Here is a 19,540-nt window from a genome sequence, read left to right as displayed (position 1 = left end):
CAGATCAGACCTTGTCTGCTGAGGAGACTGAGATCTTTTGGAGCACAGGGAGCACTCCTGAGGACCTTTTTATGTCTCTGTGCTGAAGACAGCCGTGGCTGGAAACATTATACTTTGGGTTTGTCCACTATACATATGTACGTACGTGGTACAAATATCTAGTTGGCCCCCCAAGATGAAATGATTCGATTTTGGCAGCAAAAAGTCGGAGTCACTGTGACCTCAAGTCCGTCCTATTATTCTGAACACAGTACCTCAGAACATCTTGACAGAAATTCTTCAACTTTGGCATAAATATCCACTTGAATTCAACAATGAACTGATTAGATTTTGGTAATGAAAAGTCCAGGTTCAAGGTCACTGTGACCTCATGACCATCCCATGTCTGTGAATGTTATATCTTGAGGGAATTTCTTCTGACTGGGTACAAACTTCCATTTGGATTCCAGGTGAATTGATTTGAATTTGGTGGTCAAAGGTCACTGTGATGTCACAAAACACGATTTTGGCAATAACTCAAGAATTCCTACACTAATTGTGACAAAATTACGCATAAATATCTGATTGGACAAAATGATGAAGTGATGACATTTTATATGCAAAAGGTCAAAGTTCACTGCAATATCATAATGTTCTGCAAAAACACTGTACTCCACTGTAAAAATATGCTGTGTTTCATTAACCTTGGACATCGAATGTTGGAGCTGGGAATGACATCACACCTGAGTTGGCGGCACTCCAGAAGTTGGAAAGTGAAAAAAAAAAGAAAAGAAAAAGTAAAAAAGTTAGGGGTTTCCCCTAGCCAGGTTAGCCGTGCAGTGTTGTGCACATACAAACACAGTTGCACCATGTCCACAGATGAAACTTGAACTGTATTGTGTATAGTGTGATTTAATGAGACACAAATAAAGACAGAAGTACTAATAAACATTATATACAGCTTTGCTTCTATGGAGTGGTCTGCTGGGGCAGCAGCATTTCGACTGCTGAAAGGAAGAGACTGAACAGACTGATTAAGAAGGCCAGCTCTGTCCTGGGATGCCCCCTCGATGGCTAAGCTGTCATCCAAGATGGAGAACATGCTCCAGCCCTCAGTGACTCCTTCAGCGACAGACTACTTCACCCAAAGTGTGTGAGGGAGTGATACCACAGGTTCTCCTTTCCTGCTGCTGTCAGACATTACAGTCAACGCTGCTCAATATATCACACACACTGACAGATTCACTGTAATATTAATGTATACCAACTGTGCATTATCAATATTCCACTTGGGTACAATATCAATTCAAACTGTGCATTATCAATATTTCACTCAGGTGTAATATTTCCACGGCTCCAATGGTGTAAATTAAACAGTCTGTCTTTGTTTAAAGTGTTTGTACAGTATGTTCTTAGGGTTTTATTTACTCTGGTTTTAGCTTGCTTGTTTACTTATGTATTTCTTATTGTTTTTTTTTTATACTTCTTTCTATTTGTCAACCCCTTTGCTGCTGTACTTGCTGCTGTGGGATTAAAAAAAAGATGAGTGACTGATTGAAAATGGCGGCTGTCCTTGGTTCTAAAACTCCTGTGTGGACTTTGACGCCATTTGTTTTCCACGGAAGAAAGTGGTGAAGTTGAGGAAACTAAGATCACACGAGAAGAGAACTCAATACACCTGTCACAGCAGCCACAATGACATGAAATAGTACAGTAATCACAGGTGTTGCTAATGATATTAATTAAGGTCATGTTCCATTTAACATGAACACCCTGACTCTGTTTGAACTAAATGGAACTGAACCTTAATTAGTATCATTGGTAACACCTGTGTTTATTTCAATTTTTTTGTTAAAAAGGATGCTGTGAATAATGTGAAAAATGCAAAAGCATACATATTGTTAAATTAAGTAAATGAAATATTGGAAAACGAAATGAGGTTAATTGCAGGATAAAGACAATGGTCATTTTTATTCAGGCAGTTTTATTTAGACTTGCCCTGCTATGTGAAAAGACATTCCTGTGTATTACCTGTGGAGAGCAGCAGCAGGCTCAGATGAGTGTAGTCAGTCTCAGACTTCAGTAGAGGAAGAGAGCGCAGACGTCACATGGAGAGATGCAACCAGCAGTAGCTGCTTCACCACTAATCAAACAACATTAACATAACTAGCTAGTACAAGCTAACCTAGCCTGCCGCTACACAATTCGTCTCTGGTTTATTATACATCCGGAATTGCAAATTTGCATATAACAAACGCAACATTCATAGACGGTGCAAAACGGGAAACAACATTACAGCCACACACAGTCACCGTGGCCTCCTCTTGCATCCGACTGACAGGCTGTTTTGGCTAGCTAGCGAAGCCAGCGATAGCACGCTCTGCCTTGGCTAGCGTCAGGCTAGCCAGCTAGCTAGCTAGCTGCTAACATCGCTAACGGTAGTTAGCTAGCTAGCGAGCTGTAGTAACTTGCGTCATGGATGAACTAGTCGTGGAAGTGAGGGGGACCAGTGGGGCCTTTTATAAGGTGAGTTCACGGTTTTTGTTCAGCTTTTGTTGCCTCAGTAAGCACAGCGTGCACGCACGTTAGGCTAACTGACATTAAATTGTATCGTTAGCCAACAGGCAGCGTTACCTGCTTGTCTCTCCGGGCCTCAGAGCTTCTGTCCAGCCTCCACCGGGACGTGCAGGCTGAAAATCTGTAAACAAAGCTGACGATAAGCTGTTGCTATAACCTCACTGCTACGAGCTGCATGTGTTAGTTGATGATAATAAATTACATTAAATCAGTGTGGTTGTCGTGGTACTGTTGGTAGTGTGTTAACGTGAGTGTAATCTAATGTTATCAGGAAAGTGATGGGCAGGGGATGGTACAGGAGCAGAGGTACAGGTGCCAAAATCTGATTATGATTTGTATTTTCCAAAGTAGTTTCATTCAGGATAACACTTACGGCTGCAGCGATTAATCATTTCATTGGTTTGACTATTTTTTTTTACGGGGAAAAAAGTCAAAATTGTAGGATTTCAGCCTCTGTCTATATTTTCTGGTCTCTGTACTCTTTTCGTACAGTAAACTGAATGTCTTTGGGTTTTGAATAAGGCAGGATATTTGGGGACATCATCTTAGGCTTTAGGAAACACTGCTTGATATATTTCACTGTTTTTGACTTTTTAAAACAAAGAACCAGTAATTAATTAATTGAGGAAATAACTGACCAGTTAATCGCCTATGAAAATAATCGTTAGCTGCAGCCCTGGTTGAGCAGTAAATTGATCTTATATCGTATCTTGATTTGTGACTACATATCATGATATGGTGTAAGTGTTGTCTTTTCCTAGTTTTTAAGGCCATTTTACAATGAAGGTATGTCAGACTGTTATAGATAGATGTTCTATTATTTGCTTTTACCCACTTAGCCATTATATCCACATTACACTAATAATTATTTATCAAAAAGAAGCAACTGGTTTAAAATTTTCTGAAAGCGCCAATAGTCTTTCCCACAATAATGTCGAAATATTGATATTGAAGCTTTAAGTCCAAATATTGTGATGTTTGATTTTGTCTGTATCACCCAGCGATAGGACAACGAACTCATTTTATCACCTTAACCATTTCCACACTTTGGAGTAAACATGTCTTCAGTCTCAACCTGTGTTATAAATAATTATCAGTATTGATCAATACAAAACTTAACTGTCGGTATAGGTTTTTCAGCTATACTTCTCAGGCTGAATAACACATTTTTGTGTTTCTTTTGCTTTTATAATGTGTTTAGATCATATTATAGCACAGACTGAGTAGAGAGGCTCTCAAGAGTTTTTGTCTTACAAGGCAGGGGCAGAGACAGTTGTTGCTTGGGCAGCTATTAATATACTGGACATGTGTTGATCCTATGCTCAGTCTATATGTCAGGGGTATTTGTCAGCTGTGGAAGAAGTACTGAAATCATTTAGCTTAGTGACATAAGCAGTAATGTTACCACTATAGAAAAAAGTTCAATTACAAGTAAAAACTAAATGAACATTTGAAGAGTCAGAACTGTTCTTTGTTTTTGTTGTAAAAGTGATGTTACTTAGATTTTATTTTGCTTTTATCAGAGCTGTTGAATATTAAATCATCTGTCTTTACTTACTACTTCTGAGCCTTTCTTATTATCAGTTATCTTCTAGGTATTGGCCATGAGAAGCAAGTAATTGTTGATGATTGGCTTAAAAAAAAGCTATATCCTGCACCCCTAGAATTAGTTTTGATTGTCGATTTTAATCCTTCAATTATTTTCTTGATTAATCATTTAATTTGTCCATAAAATGTCAGGAAAATGTTGATCAGTGTTTCCCAAAGCCTGAGATGACTGCCGCATACTGAGCTGTCCAAAGTGCACAAAGTTTTGCTTTGGAATGAAACGTTGTATTTCCAGTTTTTGGGGACTGTCCTGCTTTAATAACAACGGAAGAAAGAAAGTGGGAGAATTAAGAAGTGTTGGAAAGACAGACAGAGGGAAGAAAATCAAAGAGGAGTTTAAAAGTATACTGATTTATGAAAAATAAATGAAATAGAACCATCTTATATCTACTGTTTATTGTTTATTATAAATTTCACAGTTGACAGCAAACTGAGAACATTAAAGATAAAGAGGGGCTCCGCTAGTTTGGTTGCAGAGTTGGTGAGATTGAATTGTGATTGCCTGTAAGTGTCGTTATCTTTCTAGAAGTAGAGGCTTTGTTGCTGTCAAACTAATGTAAGGAAGATGAATTGGATGAATGTGCAGAACATCATCAGAAGCATTCTGAGAGGCAGTGAGTGTTTAGTCGTCCTGCAAGCGATGCTGCACACCTGCTCTGCACTCTGTAGGCATGTTCATTATGGACTCATGTTGCATTCAGTGCCAGCTGAATCATTTAGAGCATCTAAACCAAGCACTTCACTAAAGCAAATTCCCAAATTGAATGTGGATATAAATCAGTCCTGTCTGAAAAATAAAAAGTTAATTCTTTAGAGTTTTCCTTGGCTTTTTGGTATCAGCAGTGGATGTACTTCTGTCTCTTAGCTGGGTGTGGCACCTGTCAAACATGTCACTTTATGGATGCAAAATGTGATTTTTGGCACACAGTTTGAATACTGTTTTACTTTTTGGCCTGTGTTATTACAAAATTATGGCACTTACTGCAATAAGCCAATTTTTAGATTAGTTTAAGAGAGCCACAAAATGCACTTAAAACAGAACAAAAGACAGACTTTGCGACAGCGCTCAACTTTTCCTGTCTGCTGCTGTAGAACTGGAGAGATAATTTGAATCAACTGTCATGTATTTCATTTGAATTCTTGGAAAAAATTGCTGACGCAGGCTGTGATACAGACGTGTGAACCACTGCAACTGAAGAGCAACTTAGTTTTTAAAAACTGCTCAAGCATTGACTCATTGTCTAAGCTTGTTCATTGAAATGTTTAAGGCTCTCTTGAAATGTCTCATAGTCAGTAAGAATAATACAGTACATGTCATTAGTTAGGTAACAGTCTAGGACCGTGGTTTATGTTCTAATAAATACCATATAGGCTGATTTACTGCTCTGTATTAAGATCTGATCTGTGTCTTTTGTGTGATCAGTGGTATAAGTCAATCAGTTCTTAGATATCATAATGGCCCCATCTTGTATATACAGTAAAGCTGTAGGACACACAGAGTATGTCTCCTTCAGCCTCACTGATGTTGTTCAGGAATTCACTTGGTAAGAAAGTGGACTTTGACGCCTGGGTCCATGATGCTAATCCCAGAGGTGGTAAATTTGGCGCTGCACTTGTCAAGGCTATAATAGAGCCAAGTAGGTTGGAGGTTATTGCAGTTTTAATGTTTTTAAGTTTTGAATCTGCAAGTAGGGCTGAAAGATTTGCAAGAAAAAAAAATATTATTAGAGCTGATTACTATACGATTAATTCTTAAGTATTGAATTAATCTCCAACTATTTTTCTAATCAATTATTTTGTCAAAATTATCCAATTCCAGCCTCTTAAATGTGCATATTTTCTACTTTCTGTAGTCCTCTGTGGCAGTAAACTGTATATCATTGGGTTGTGGATAAAACAATGGACGGAGGATGTTATCTAGGGCTTTGGGAAACAATTTTCTGACATTTTACAGACCAAACAACTTAATGTCTCATTAAGCAAATAATCTACAGATTAATCAACAGTGAAAATGATTGTTTGTTGCAGACCTAATTACAATTATTTTGACAGATGTTGCGATTGTGATGTGAGACACAATTTCAGTGGGAAAACAAAGATAAGAAAAAATGATGATTATGATGATGTAGTGTCTGCTGCAGTCTGTACTAAACAAGCATCTTCCCGTATGTTTACCTTTATCAAAAGAAATAGCAGCTCCTGAAATTTTTATATTGCAATTTTGATATTATATTGATTAATTGTTTAGCGCTGCCTAAAAGCAGTTTTTAGGCCCTTTTATTTAAGCATCAAGACTGCGTTCATCTGCAGAAATTAAAGTCTTTTCAAAGAGGAGTCTCTGACAACAGTAACTAAGGCAGGAGACTCATGATATCATGATTAAGTGTAGTTTGGACAGTTTTTTTGTTTGTTTGTTTTTTTTAATTTTTATTGGAATATGTTTCCACATTCCAAACATCATGTTTCCAGCACCAAGAAGTAGGGACACAATAAATATTGCGTCAGATAAATTATTGGCTAATATTGGACTGTCCAGCTACATCAGTCTGTTGGTATTTGCACAGCGTATATTCGCAGATAACTATCAGTTATACGAATATCTGATTTGACAGAGATTGTCAAAACATTTCATTTGAATTCTTACGCAAAGTGTTCTACAAAAGCTAAAGTATGTGAAGTTTTCTGTTATGAAATAAACTAAATGAACATTTGACGAGTCAGAACTGTTCTTTGTTTTTGTTGTAACAGTAATTACAGTTAGATTTGGTCCAGTCAGAGCTGTGGAGTATTAAATCATCCATCTTTGCTCACTACATCTGAGCCTTTCTTGCCTTCAGGTGTGCATAAACTACAGGTTATTTGTCTTTTTTTTAGAATACAAGAATCTTAAATTATTGCTTATCTTATTTGTATTGCCCATGACAGGCAGTTCAGTATTGGCTGAAAAAATGCATCCCTACCAAGAAAATTTTCTCCACCATTTTACTCACAGTTTGCTTCTGGTAATAGAATAAAATACTGATTATGTGCCATAATCCAGTATATTAATGATAAAAACCAAGACATGGTTGAAGTTGTGTTTGCCAAACCTTTTTACATTTTTAGTGGCAATAACACCACACACATTGCACCTTGCCGCCTGCACACAACATGTTATATTAAGTCATCTACCATAAGTGTTAATAGAAGTTTAACTAAATGTTCTGCTTTTTTTTTCTCTCCAAAGGGGCCAAATTAACATGGCTCATAAACCTAGAACTTCTTCCCCTTGATTTGACAGTTCAAATTGTCATAAACTGTAAGGAGTTTGGTCACAGGTGTAGGAAGTCAGAATGGTCGTGCCATAAAAAAGCTTTCCCTGAATCATTTTGGCCATTTGAGATCTCTTCTTTTGGAAGTTTTTGCTTCATTTCATCCATTTCTGACTGTTAGCTTGCCAGGCTAATGCAACCCTTAGACGTAGGCTCTGTATCTCTCTCTTTTCCTTCAAGGCATTGCATGTCCTACTTGCAGAACTTGACACACATGGACACAGACAGAGCCAAACCTGACTCTAGGCCAAAGCCCAAACCCCAGAAAAAGGAATCAATTTTGGCTGTTTTCGTGGCTAACAGCTTGGTCTTTGGTCAGGTTTGGGTAGGAGAACTGTTACCTTTTTACACGCGTGATGCCAGGATAAAGCTGTATTAACTATTTATAGAGGTATGTCAAACCCCAGTCATCCTAACTTTTGTTTTGATTTTATCTCTGTGATTTCTTGTAGGCCTTTGTGAAGGATGTTCACGAAGGATCGGTCACTGTGGCATTTGAAAACAAGTGAGTAATGCTGCATACACAACAAAATATAACATACTGTGAAATGATACCTTTTGCCAACGATGAAATCCACACTTATTTTTGTACGTGTGCGTCCCTCTGTCCTAGTTGGCAGCCCGAGCGTCAGATCTCTTTCCAGGACGTGCGTTTTCCTCCTCCAACAGGCTTCTACAAGGAGATAAATGAGAGCGATGAAGTCGAGGTGGGACTGATTCAACTAAATATTACAGTCAGATGTGGTTTATTTAGGAAGCAGAGAGGCTAGTTGTGACAAGGGAAGAAATGCATTTGAATAAAAATTCTTGTGTGTGGAACAAAGGGGTTCGGATGATTTGAAGTAGGGTTGTATCAGGAACTTATCCATCGTCAGTGTATTGCTTGTGGCACACGTGGAGGAATACCAGCACAGAAGCAAGGCAGCGTACTGCTGTGGGCAGGGTCAGCAGCACAACTCACTTAATAAAATAGTCATCTAAAAAATCAGTATCGATTTAATTGTATGCTATATTTGTAAATATTTTCACCACTTTACTTTAGACATTTTATCTCTCAGAACACAGAAGTTTGTGGTCTGTCGCTGCCTCAATCTGTTGCTTTGCGTTATCGTTTGTCTTCAGTGTTTTTAAATGTTGGTTTGGGTTCACCAAAGTCACAAACAAACAAACAGATCAAGGCAGCAGTAGACCACCAACTCTTGTGTTCTGGGAAGCAAAAGGAGTCTGGTTAAGGAAGGAATTTATAAGAGTGGTTTCCCATCAGAAAAGGCTGTCTGACAGCAAGATAGAGCAGTGAAAATATTCTAAATATAGCATTGTGGAGTTTTGTCCTTTTTTTTTAGCAAAATTCGACAGCTGGACCCTATCTACTTCTACATTATGCTCTCCGCCATTTACTGTAGCAAAACACTGACGATCCTGTAGTACCTTAGTATCTCTTTAAGACTCATTGTTTTCCTTTTTGTTGATTTTCATGCACAAATGGAGTGAAATTGGACACAGCAAAATGTTCCTGTTGCTGTTTCCAGCTGCAGTTTAGATTGTTCACCACAGGTTTAAGGAAATGTGGACCTGTCATCATGAGGGGAGCTGAGCAGCCATCAGTCAGAACTGAAAAGAAAAATTGGGAGAAAATAGCAGCTGCAATTATGCTGTAAATTAGCATTTTCTTTCTTTGTTTATTTTATTTTTTTCTTGATTTTTATATTCGACATGATTTTCAAGGATCAAAATGAATGACAGTAAATATGTATTAGTTTTTGTTAAATTACAACAAAAAACTAAGAGCTTAAGGTATGATGGTGTGCCCACCTCAAAGCACAATAAAATTTAATTTTGATCTTCTTCAAAATGCCTTCACTTCATGATGATTATACAAGTAAATCATTTAATTTTTTGCTTTGTAGTATGTTAATATGGCATGTTTTTTGTGTGTGTTCCCAGGTATATTCCAGGGCTAACGACAAGGAGCCATGTGGATGGTGGCTGGCCAAAGTTCGCATGGTCAAAGGAGAGGTAGGACTGAGACCTGAGACTGAGTCTTTCTAAGTCTAGGTTACAAGATTGTTGAACAGTAGGGCTGGGCACCAACATATCAATTGGATCTAAACAGCAGCAAGTAGCGTTGTGACAATGTGAGTATTCGCATTAATTACTTTTCAATGGTTCATACAGTATAATGTTTCAGGAAACACAGAAAAACATACGTTCTTGAAGTGGCTCAGTGTGAATAATGAGCTTGAGAATACCGTCATTCCTCTGGAGGCTGGTGTTGATTTTAACGACAGCGAGTGAGTTTCTGAGGATCCAGATATCAAGTTGTGAATTTAGGCTAACCTGTCAGACATGTCTCCATGCTGTGAGCTTTTATGTTTTTTAACTATTCCCCATTTTCTTCTCTGGCCTGGTTTTATGCTTTATCTCATCTCCTGTCTTTTAATGCCTTTTCATCTGTTTCCCTGCCTCTCATTCTCTCTTAAACATATTCTTTTCAGAAAATGTTATTTACATGATTAAAACTCATATTTATCTTTTATGCATGAGTACACAGTAGTTATTGATGATTTTTTCCAACTTTGCTGGCACACATTTTGCTTTTCATAATGTGCAAAACCACACAACTCTGACATTACTATTGTCTCTCTGTGTCTCCAGTTTTACGTAATTGAATACGCTGCATGCGACGCCACATTAAATGAGATAGTGACGCTGGAGCGGTTACGGCCTGTCAACCCGAATAAACCAGCCACCAAAACCACCTTCATCAAGATCAGACTAGATGTACCGGAGGATCTACGGCAGATGTGAGTTTGAAACACAAACACTTTAATGTCAAGCAAACACATGTCAGGGCATGTAAGTAACTTTTTGGTTGGATACATTACAACAGGTTTTATGCTAAGAAATTGGCAGGATTGGTCTAAGGGAAAAGTTAAGTAACTTGAATAATAAAAAGACTTTAAATCTTTACCTTAAAGTGATGATATTATTAGTGGACAGACAATAATCACGGTTGCACCAAGAGCTAATACTCTGTACTTACTGTGCAAGTTGAAAGTAAAGTGCAAAAACAAGAAATGGGCAGTAGAAAAAAAAGAAAATTTGAAACATTCCCATTTCAAGAGCCTCTCAGTTTGAAAGCACTTATGCTTCTGCACTAGCTGCTGAGCCACGATCGCGTTAAATGGCAGATTTTTAGCCAAGGCCATCTTGCAAGGTTGGATTTAACAAAGGCCTTTAGCCAAGGTGACAGCAGAGTGCCGCTCATATGAGTCCAAAAAGCCCAGAAATGGGTCAGCGTATTAGCACTTCCAGTTTCCTCGTCTCAAAGTCAATAGGTTTGTTGAATGGATTTTTGGTTAGTGGCCTGAAATAAGGTCACGTCATCTTCACATCACTTAGTGGTGTTGATATGAAGTCATGTGACTGGGGTAGTTCGTTTATAGCAGAACATTAACTTTTGACCTCTTGCGACTGCGTGTATGCTTCACAAATCATAAAAGTGGCGTTAATTTGTGAAGATTATCTAACAATCCATAATCCAGTGGAAAGATCCCAGTGGCTTTTTGTCGAGGAAACCAGAGCAATGCTAACTTTCATGTTGCCCTACAAAAAATACGTCATCCCTGCAGCACTCGGTTGTCTCCGTGGATCAGTACCTTGTCAGAAGGATACAACTTTTTAACAGCTGATGTGTAGCTGAAACTGTTAGAGGAATGCAGCGTCAGGGTATGGCACAGTGCCAGCAGAGCAGCAGTGGTAATGGCAGCAATTTAAGGTGTGAGCCACATTCTTATAGGTTTTTATTATCATGAAAACCCTGTAAATGTAAGAATCAAACTCTTACAGGCCTTTAAGAAATGGCTGTGATCAAGCTACACATGCTCCAGTTGGTTTGTTGAGTAGTTTTCTCTTTTTCATTTATATCTATTAGTGTGTTATTCATTATGTTATGTGGCTTGTGTTACATTTATATCTTCTTTCTCTTTTTTTTAGGTATATTTACATTTCTTTCAGAATTGTATTACTTGTTAATTACTACTGTGTGTGCCTCTGTAATTGCCCCTCAAGGAAAAATGAAGATATTTGAGTTAAATTGAATTATTCTTATATAAATCTACGATGAATTGTAGCTATGTGCCAGCAAATCCCTCAATAATTAGTAGTAATTACTGAATTATTCAGGGGCATAAATTAATATGACTTTAATATGACAATTATTTGTGTGGCTCTGTGTTGACAGGTGCTCCAAGGAATCGGCACACAAAGACTTTAAAAAGGCTGTGGGAGCGTTCAGCGTCACCTACGACTCAGAGAAAAAGCAGCTGGTCATTTTGGTTCGTTAAACCTTTTTTTTTTTAACTTGTATACACATAATCTTATTCTTTATTCCTTAAAAATCATCACGTCATTTTGTAGTTAAAAGAACAATAAGTCAGATCCTTTGTGTGAATGATGCTTTGATTGTTCTCTCAGTCGGTGAATGAGGTCACAACGAAGAGGGCCAACATGATGAGCGACATGCACTTCAGGAGCCTCCGCACCAAACTGTCTCTCATGCAGAGGAACGAAGAGGCCAGCAGACAACTGGAGGTACACGCATACAAAACAGCTTATGCACAACTGCCGCTTCAAATGTTTGCGTGTCCTTGTGTGGATGTGTATAATTTGATCATTTTGCAGTTAAAAGTGATTATAGCTTTATTAAAGGATTACCCATCAGGAATCACTGAAATCCTACTCACTCTGTTGTGGCAGTGATGATGTTTTTGCTCATGTGTTTGTTTGTTTTTCCCTCGTTTTGTCTCTGCAGAGTTCGAGGCAGCTGGCGTCACGGTTTCACGAACAGTTTGCAGTCCGGGATGACCTCATGGGTTTGGCCATCGGGACTCACGGGGCCAACATTCAGCAAGCGCGTAAAGTCCCTGGAGTCACCAACATAGACCTGGACGAGGAGACGTGCACTTTTCACATATACGGAGAGGTAGGATGAATATTTTCACCTTGTTCCTGGATTTATTAGCACAGACCTGAGTGTGGAAAACTTTACCTTCCATGTGTACTGTATGGTCTGGAAAAAATGGAGTGCCATAAGAAAGAATAAATCTGTTACAGGAAATAGATCTGAGGAATTATGAAATCTAAGAAAATAGATGTGGAAATAAAAAGAAAAGCATTATAAGCATTTCCATTTATTTGTTCATTATTTCTGTATATATTTATTCATTTTTTTGTATATGGATTACTCTGTTTCTGTATATTTTTGCATTTCTTAAAAGTTATTTTATATATTTTCATTTGTTTATTTCTGTCACTTACTTTTCCTTTTTCTTTTCCTGATTCCCTTTGCTTTTGCGTTTGCTGAGAAAAGCAAATAATAGTATGAATAAAAATATATACAGAAATAAATTCTTAAAGATATTTATACTTTAATTTATCTTTACATTTCTTTTTATATGTCTGTCTCTGTATTTGTATTTACTTATTTATTTATTCTTATTTATATTTCCACATTTATTTTCTTGATTTGTAACAGATTTATTTTTCTATATGGCACTCCTCTGACTCCATACTTGTTATTTATGTTGAAGAGGTAAATGAGTTACAGTTGCTTTGCTTTGTTTGTCTTAGGATCAGGATGCTGTTCGCATTGCCAGGAGTTTCCTGGAATTCTCTGAAGATGTCATCAAAGTTCCCAGGAACTTAGTAGGTGAGAAAATCACTCTGCTGAGACAGTAAGATTATAAATGCAGTACCTTGAATTTATTTAAGAATTGGTCAGACTATTAAACTTCAAAGTCCTTGCAGACTGTGACTGACAGTGTTTCTGCCCTTATAGGGAAGGTGATCGGCAAAAACGGCAAACTGATCCAGGAAGTGGTTGATAAGTCCGGGGTGGTGCGGGTTCGTATTGAGCCTGAGAACGACAAGAAGCCCTCGGCTGCAGCAGCGGCAGCAGCAGACGAGGTCAGTAGAAACGAAAAGAGCAACATATCTGCCTACATGACAACACAGCAAAGAGCTAATGGTGAAAATGGTAATGGTGTACTGACATCATGATTTCAGTCATGAAAATATCTTTCCCTCTCTCACAGGGAATGGTGCCATTTGTATTTGTGGGGACCAAGGAGAGCATCTCCAATGCTACAGTACTGCTGGACTATCACCTCAACTACCTTAAGGTGTGTATAATAAACAGTAATATATTCTCTTTTACAACATTTCACTAATTTTGCTTTAACATGAGACAGTAATGTATTTATATGATAAAGAACTCTGAGTTCAGGTTTGTGGTTTGTCCCTTTGCTCTCTTTGTTTCAAACAAAGGATATGAGCAGTATATTTTGCAAACATTTTAAGAGCTTTTGTCTGTAATCACATTTAAATTTATGCAGAAATACTGAGTAACTTGAACAAAAAATGTTTTTCCAAAAAAACATAATACTGAATCATTTTAAATACAATATTCATAAAGGAATATTAATAACTCGGAGGTGCAAAGGGCTTCGTTTATTAGCTGTCTTTCAGAGAGTTAGATGAGGAGATTGTTATCACTCTCCGCCAGGAGACAGTGAGCTTAGCTTAGTAAAGCCTGATGCAGAAGGTGCACTGTGTTGTCTGGGTGCACTGGTTTAAACTGGAAGATCAGGGCATTACAAGTAGTTTAGTCTCACCATTAATTTTTAGTCTAAACTGGAATTTGGTGACCAAATTTATGATAACTTTATGTAAATCATATGCTGGCTTCCTCAAGGAGAGTATGTTTGCAAATGTAGGTGCTAGCCAGAGGAAAACAGGGATATAATGCGTCTAAATATGTGTAATGTAGCATGTAAATGCCTCATCCAGGGTTTTGATCACTGCCTGCTGTGTTTGCAAGTGTCTCTTCAACCCTAATTAGGCGTAATTAGTCAGTAAAACAAAAATTATGACGATAAACAATCCAGTGATGATCTATATGTTGAAGTGAAAGTGAAACTTTTAAATGAGTTGCATGCGTGATACATTTTTATCATTTAAACCTTCTGCCTTACTGGTAATCACAAAGAGAAACCAAATCCAGCTTAGTGACAAATGCAGCAGTGTGAAGACTGCCAGAAACAAAGTGGGTTCATCCTCAATCGCTGAGGCAACTCGGCTGGATTTGCTTTGATGCAGATGAACAGAAGCCAAGCTACAGTTAGAATCTTGCATAGAGGGAGTGAAATAATCAGGTTGCTCTGTGTACCATGTAGACATTATATCCTGAATATTGTGGCAGGATAGGCAGGATTAGGGTTCACCCTCGGAAGAATTTCAGCCAGCTGGTGTTTCAGGTTTAACAGGATGTTTTAATAGCTTCTCAGACGAGAGCATCGGACCATCTTTGCACTCACATCCTCTTAAATTTATTGTTATGAGCACTGGTGCATCCATATTAAACAAGAATGAAGTGGAACAGTTATTTTTTTGAGGAGATGACATTAATTAATTTCTTTTCAAACATAAAACATTTAACTTTAATCATACAGTATGTGAAGACGCAAGGGCAAACCTACTTAACTAGGAGATTTCAAAATAATATTGAAATTTAAGATATACTTGGGAACTTAACAAAGTCAGGGGATGTCTTGTGCTTCATTAAAGCATTTTGTTCACAACCTAGGACAAGAGGCTTTTCAATGGATGGTTAAAAAACTGCCCAGAACATCGCTGGTGCTCATCTGCCTGTAAACATACTCATTTCACGTTCTCAAAATTGTAAATGTCCGCAGGAGGTGGATCAGCTTCGCCTGGAGCGCCTTCAGATCGACGAGCAGCTGAGACAGATAGGAGGCGGGGGCGGAGGAGGAGGGACAGGGCCCCGAAACCTCAAAGACAAAACCTACGTGTTCGACAACGGCATGGGGCTGGGGATGGGGAGGGGAGCCGGAGGGGGCGGAGGAGGAGGGAAGCCCTACGCAGGAGGGGGAGGAAGAGGTGGCAGAGGGCGGAGAGGAGGAGGTGCAGCGTTCGCCTCAGGTATGACACAGCGACTACATCTTGATAAACAACAAGTGAATTATTCAAACGTGTTGAAATCAATTCATAGCTTCTTTATCAAATACTGTTTGTCAGAGACCCTCAATGGTTGTCCACACCACTACCTGCAAATATTAAACACACACAGCACAACTATAAACCTGCAGTCCAGACTAAAGTGCCATCCACACCAACAAAGATTAATTTAACATGAGGTTAGCTTTAATCAGAGAATTATTCATTTTCAGCTGTCTCAAACATTTACTAGCTAGCTAAAAAGTTAACAAAATGTTATATTGTTTGTTTGCTTACTAAAAATTTGATAAAATGTTTGAAGTTTAAAGTAAATTAGTTTTGGTGCAAGAGAATTAAATTTAATCTCCATTTAGAGTTAAAACTAAACTGAGGTTTAAGGAGAAGTTTTAATTTAATCTTTTTTAATTTCAAGAAAGTTTGTTGCAACATACTTAAAAGTTAAACCATGATGGTGCAACCCAGCCTTAATGATCTGAAGCTTGAATAGAAATAATCGTCTGAAGTGCTCTGAATGTAAGTGCTTCATCAGTTTGGATGTGAAAGGCACAATGACAAAGCAAAAGAGTTGATTCTCTGACTTAGATGGAGGTTATTTTCAGCCATGTTTGATGAGACATAATTACTTCACCTTTTGTGCACAGTGGCCCAGTTTCAGGGTAACATAAGTGTTTGGATTTCTAATATTTCAATGGAAATGAGATGAAACATCAGCTAATACAAGGCTGTAAGCAGTGAATGGCGAGTCTCCTCCTCTGGCAGAGACTTTATTATAAAACAAAACAATTAATCAGTGCCTAATGATGTTTGACTTGTGTCATCCGCCCCCCCAAGGCACCAACTCAGAGGCATCCAACGCTTCGGAGACAGAGTCGGACCACAGAGACGAGCTCAGCGATTGGTCGCTGGCCCCCACAGAGGAGCTGATGACAGGAGGCGGGACGCTGCCCCGACGGACAGACGGAAGGAAGAGAGCAGGCGGAGGAGGGCCGCGGGGACGAGGGGGGAGAGGAAGAGGAGGGGGTGGTTATAAAGGTAGGCCATAATTATCATCTTGAGTCATTCAGGATTGTCCTCAGCAGGTATATTTTGGGAATTTATAGGGAGAAGAGTCAAATATTTACAGTTGAAAAGCCTGATAAACTTTTTCTCTGTCAGTTCCTGTATTCTTTCTACTATTTGATTGAAGATTAAGCTAAATTTGAAGGTAATGAATGGAGATGATCTTTATTCAAGTTAGGAGAAAGAAGTGTGTGTGTATTGAATTGAATTGAAAAACAATTGATTTGTTATTCATCAAATTACAGCCTGAAGAATGAAAAATGAATTTAATGAATCAAACAATGAGTTCCCTGCTAGTTCATTCTCATTGAGTGTTTGCTTTTCAAGGAAATCCACATTTATATATATAAAAAAAGAATTTCCCCATACATAAATCTAATTATGGCATGATTTTAGTGGCTAACTTCCCGCTTTAGACTGCAGGGGTTTGTGAAGTTTCTGGCAACATGGCAGTGAGCCAGTGGTTCTGGATTTCACAGGTTTGGCTTTTATCATCCCATGAGGTGATGGGAATGGCAGCGGTACATATAAACTGAGACTTTTTCTGTCCTGATTCAGGTGACGACATGCAGTGGAGTGAGCCGAGACCTCGTCATATCAGAGACCCCAAGACAAGAGCGCAGGAAGACACTCTACAGGTAACACAACACACCCACACCTGCCCCTAAAATGATATTGTCTGCTGTGTTTTAGTCTTTCTACTACCAAGTACACAGAGTCGCCTGTTTTTACTCTTTATTTTATTATTGGAAGCAAATGATTTCAACACCCACAGACATCTTTTTTTCTAATCTGGACCTGTTTTTATTGAGTGTCTCAGAGGGGGAAATAAGTCCAAACTGGCCAGTGACAAGTACTGAATTTGGTCCTACTTTAAGATCTAGGAATAAATGCATGTAATCAATTTTCTTCACCAAGAAAATGAGTCATGTGTTAATATTTAGGATGAATCCAGAGCAGATGGCCGAGAGATGACCTGTAACGCTTGACGACAATGAGCTTAATAAAAGAAACCATTCTGACCAAAACTGATTGCCGTTGTGCAACTTAAAGAAGACAACACATGTCATCTCTGCAGAAACTTCTCAGCAACAACCATTTATTCCTGCAGTAATTAATCAGACTTGGCTCCTGCAGCGCCTCCAGTATTGTGGCACAGACTAACACTTTGATTTGGACACAGTCACGTTCCCCTGCATGAACAACACATTGATGATAAAGGACATCCATAAAGCTGCAGCTGTGATGGCATTTTTTTTCCCCAAGCCAAATGCTTGTACTGTTGATATTTTTAAGTATTTGCACTTAAATTATTTATTGAAAAGTATGATATTAGAGAAGTTCATATTGTGATGTTGGAAATGAATTCAAGAGTGTTTAAAATTACATCAAGGATTTTCCCAACCCGTAAGGGCACATAAGTTGACAGGGTGTAGTTGAAAAGGGATTAGGACAATAATACTTCAGATTGAGGTGCTTGGATAGCTCAGTTGGTAGAGCGTGCGCCTCATGTACAGAGGCTGTGAGTCCTCCACAGAGGCTGTGAGTTCACACAGCACATGCTTAAAAAGAAAATACTTAGTCTGTTGCTCCTGTTATTTCCCTCTTCCAAAGCAGTGGTGAAAACTATCTGGAGCAAATACCATGAGTTGAGTTTTCATTTAAGCAAAGTTAATGCAGGTGTGTCAACTGTATGCCAAATTAAACAGAGCGCACAAGGCCGAATGGCCTCCAAAGTTTCCATATGACCAGTTGCTGACCGCCAAACTGAATGTGGTGCGGTGCTCCCTCCATATAAAATGCACCGGGTTACATCACTTCCAGCAAACTTCACGGGGAATAATGAGGATAAAACAGTCTTGTTGATCTGGTTTCGCGCAGCTAAAAACATTCAGCAGACACGATGTCTAGAAGGGTTTAAAAATGCCCCAATTCATCAGTGATCATGCTGTTGATCATATTTTGTATCAGAGTACTCGACTGTACTTGTTTCATTTCTCTCACAGATCCGTGTGGACGGTAACAACGAGCGTAGCGTGCAGCACTCCTCAGGAGGGCGAGGCGGAGGAGGTGGAGGGCCGTCCTCATCCCAGGGTGGCGTCAATGCCGGCGGCGACGGCCCGTCCCGCCATCACCATCAGAGACCCATCAGAGACCGAGGGATGAAGAAGGACAAACAGGACGCTCCTCCGCTGGTGAATGGAGTGTCGTAGATACACCACTGGAGGACCTTCTCACCTAAACACACACACACAAACACACACAGGCAACTTGTCATAAACCATCTTAGAGTCTCTTTCGCTTTTTTTCTTTCTCTGTCTTTGTCAAACACATGAATACACATATTTCATCAGCATGGAAGAAGAGTTTACCGTAGTGAAGTGGTAGACCAGAGACAGTCTGGTATCTGCTGGTCTTTGAGTGTGCTAGTTTGAGTGGTTCTCGACTGGTCTGCTATCTCCTGTTTTTCTCTGGAGGGACACATGAAAAAAAAACAGCACTTTTTTTGGACTTAAGGAAAAGAAGAGGAGGTCATCTCTCACAGAGGCATTAACCCCCCAAACATCAAAGGCAAATAATTGTTTACTTGTGTCTTTTAAATCAACTCAATTGGGATTTTTTTTTTGTCCCCAGCTGCCTTGTTAGAACTTCCTCACATCGGAAAAAAGAAATGAGTCAAACAAATCAATGAAATCATTGGTTTATTGGAAACAAGGTGTTACAGAGGGCAGAAAGAAATATGTATCCACTCCATCCTCCTGCTACACACTTTAAACATGTGGTTACTATAGATGTTTATTTTAGAGATGACCTGACAGCTCTGGCTTCAGTGTTTCTCGCAGGATGAGAATTTATTTTTGTTGGTCTAAAGCTCCCAAATCCAACACTTGGGAGTTACCTGGAACACAGCATTGCATTTATAGTATAACTATCCAAAGTAGAGGAGTCATTTAGCATCTTTAAGGTGT

General features: G+C 38.8%; 1 protein-coding gene across 1 annotated transcript; it reads left to right on the top strand.

Annotated features, from left to right (window-relative positions):
* The first annotated feature begins 1,999 nt into the window (after nucleotides 1–1,999).
* On the top strand, nucleotides 2,000–19,132 carry fmr1 (fragile X messenger ribonucleoprotein 1). The gene is made up of 15 exons (XM_084718807.1): nucleotides 2,000–2,505; nucleotides 7,928–7,980; nucleotides 8,089–8,182; nucleotides 9,420–9,491; nucleotides 10,131–10,279; nucleotides 11,719–11,812; nucleotides 11,952–12,068; nucleotides 12,289–12,459; nucleotides 13,107–13,185; nucleotides 13,315–13,442; nucleotides 13,571–13,657; nucleotides 15,230–15,476; nucleotides 16,344–16,544; nucleotides 17,130–17,209; nucleotides 18,578–19,132. Exons 1-15 carry the CDS (start codon nucleotides 2,455–2,457, stop codon nucleotides 18,782–18,784), a joined length of 1,830 nt encoding a protein of 609 aa, XP_084574933.1. The 5' UTR covers nucleotides 2,000–2,454; the 3' UTR covers nucleotides 18,785–19,132.
* The last annotated feature ends 408 nt before the right edge of the window (nucleotides 19,133–19,540 follow it).

This window comes from Lutjanus erythropterus, chromosome 5 (genome assembly GCF_056507025.1).
Source record: "Lutjanus erythropterus isolate fLutEry1 chromosome 5, fLutEry1.hap2, whole genome shotgun sequence".
NCBI classification, from domain to species: Eukaryota; Metazoa; Chordata; class Actinopteri; order Lutjaniformes; family Lutjanidae; genus Lutjanus; species Lutjanus erythropterus.
The sequence above is the reverse complement of the archived record's forward strand: the minus strand, read 5'-3'. Positions and strand labels throughout refer to the sequence as shown.

What these genes read in the sequence shown, in the direction of transcription:
- fmr1 (XM_084718807.1), top strand. Translation starts at nt 2,455, where the DNA reads ATGGATGAACTAGTCGTGGAAGTGAGGGGGACCAGTGGGGCCTTTTAT. An exon ending in AAAAGCAGCTGGTCATTTTG is followed by an intron (nt 11,813 to 11,951) that starts GTTCGTTAAACC and finishes TTGTTCTCTCAG; the next exon opens with TCGGTGAATGAGGTCACAAC. An exon ending in AGGCCAGCAGACAACTGGAG is followed by an intron (nt 12,069 to 12,288) that starts GTACACGCATAC and finishes TTGTCTCTGCAG; the next exon opens with AGTTCGAGGCAGCTGGCGTC.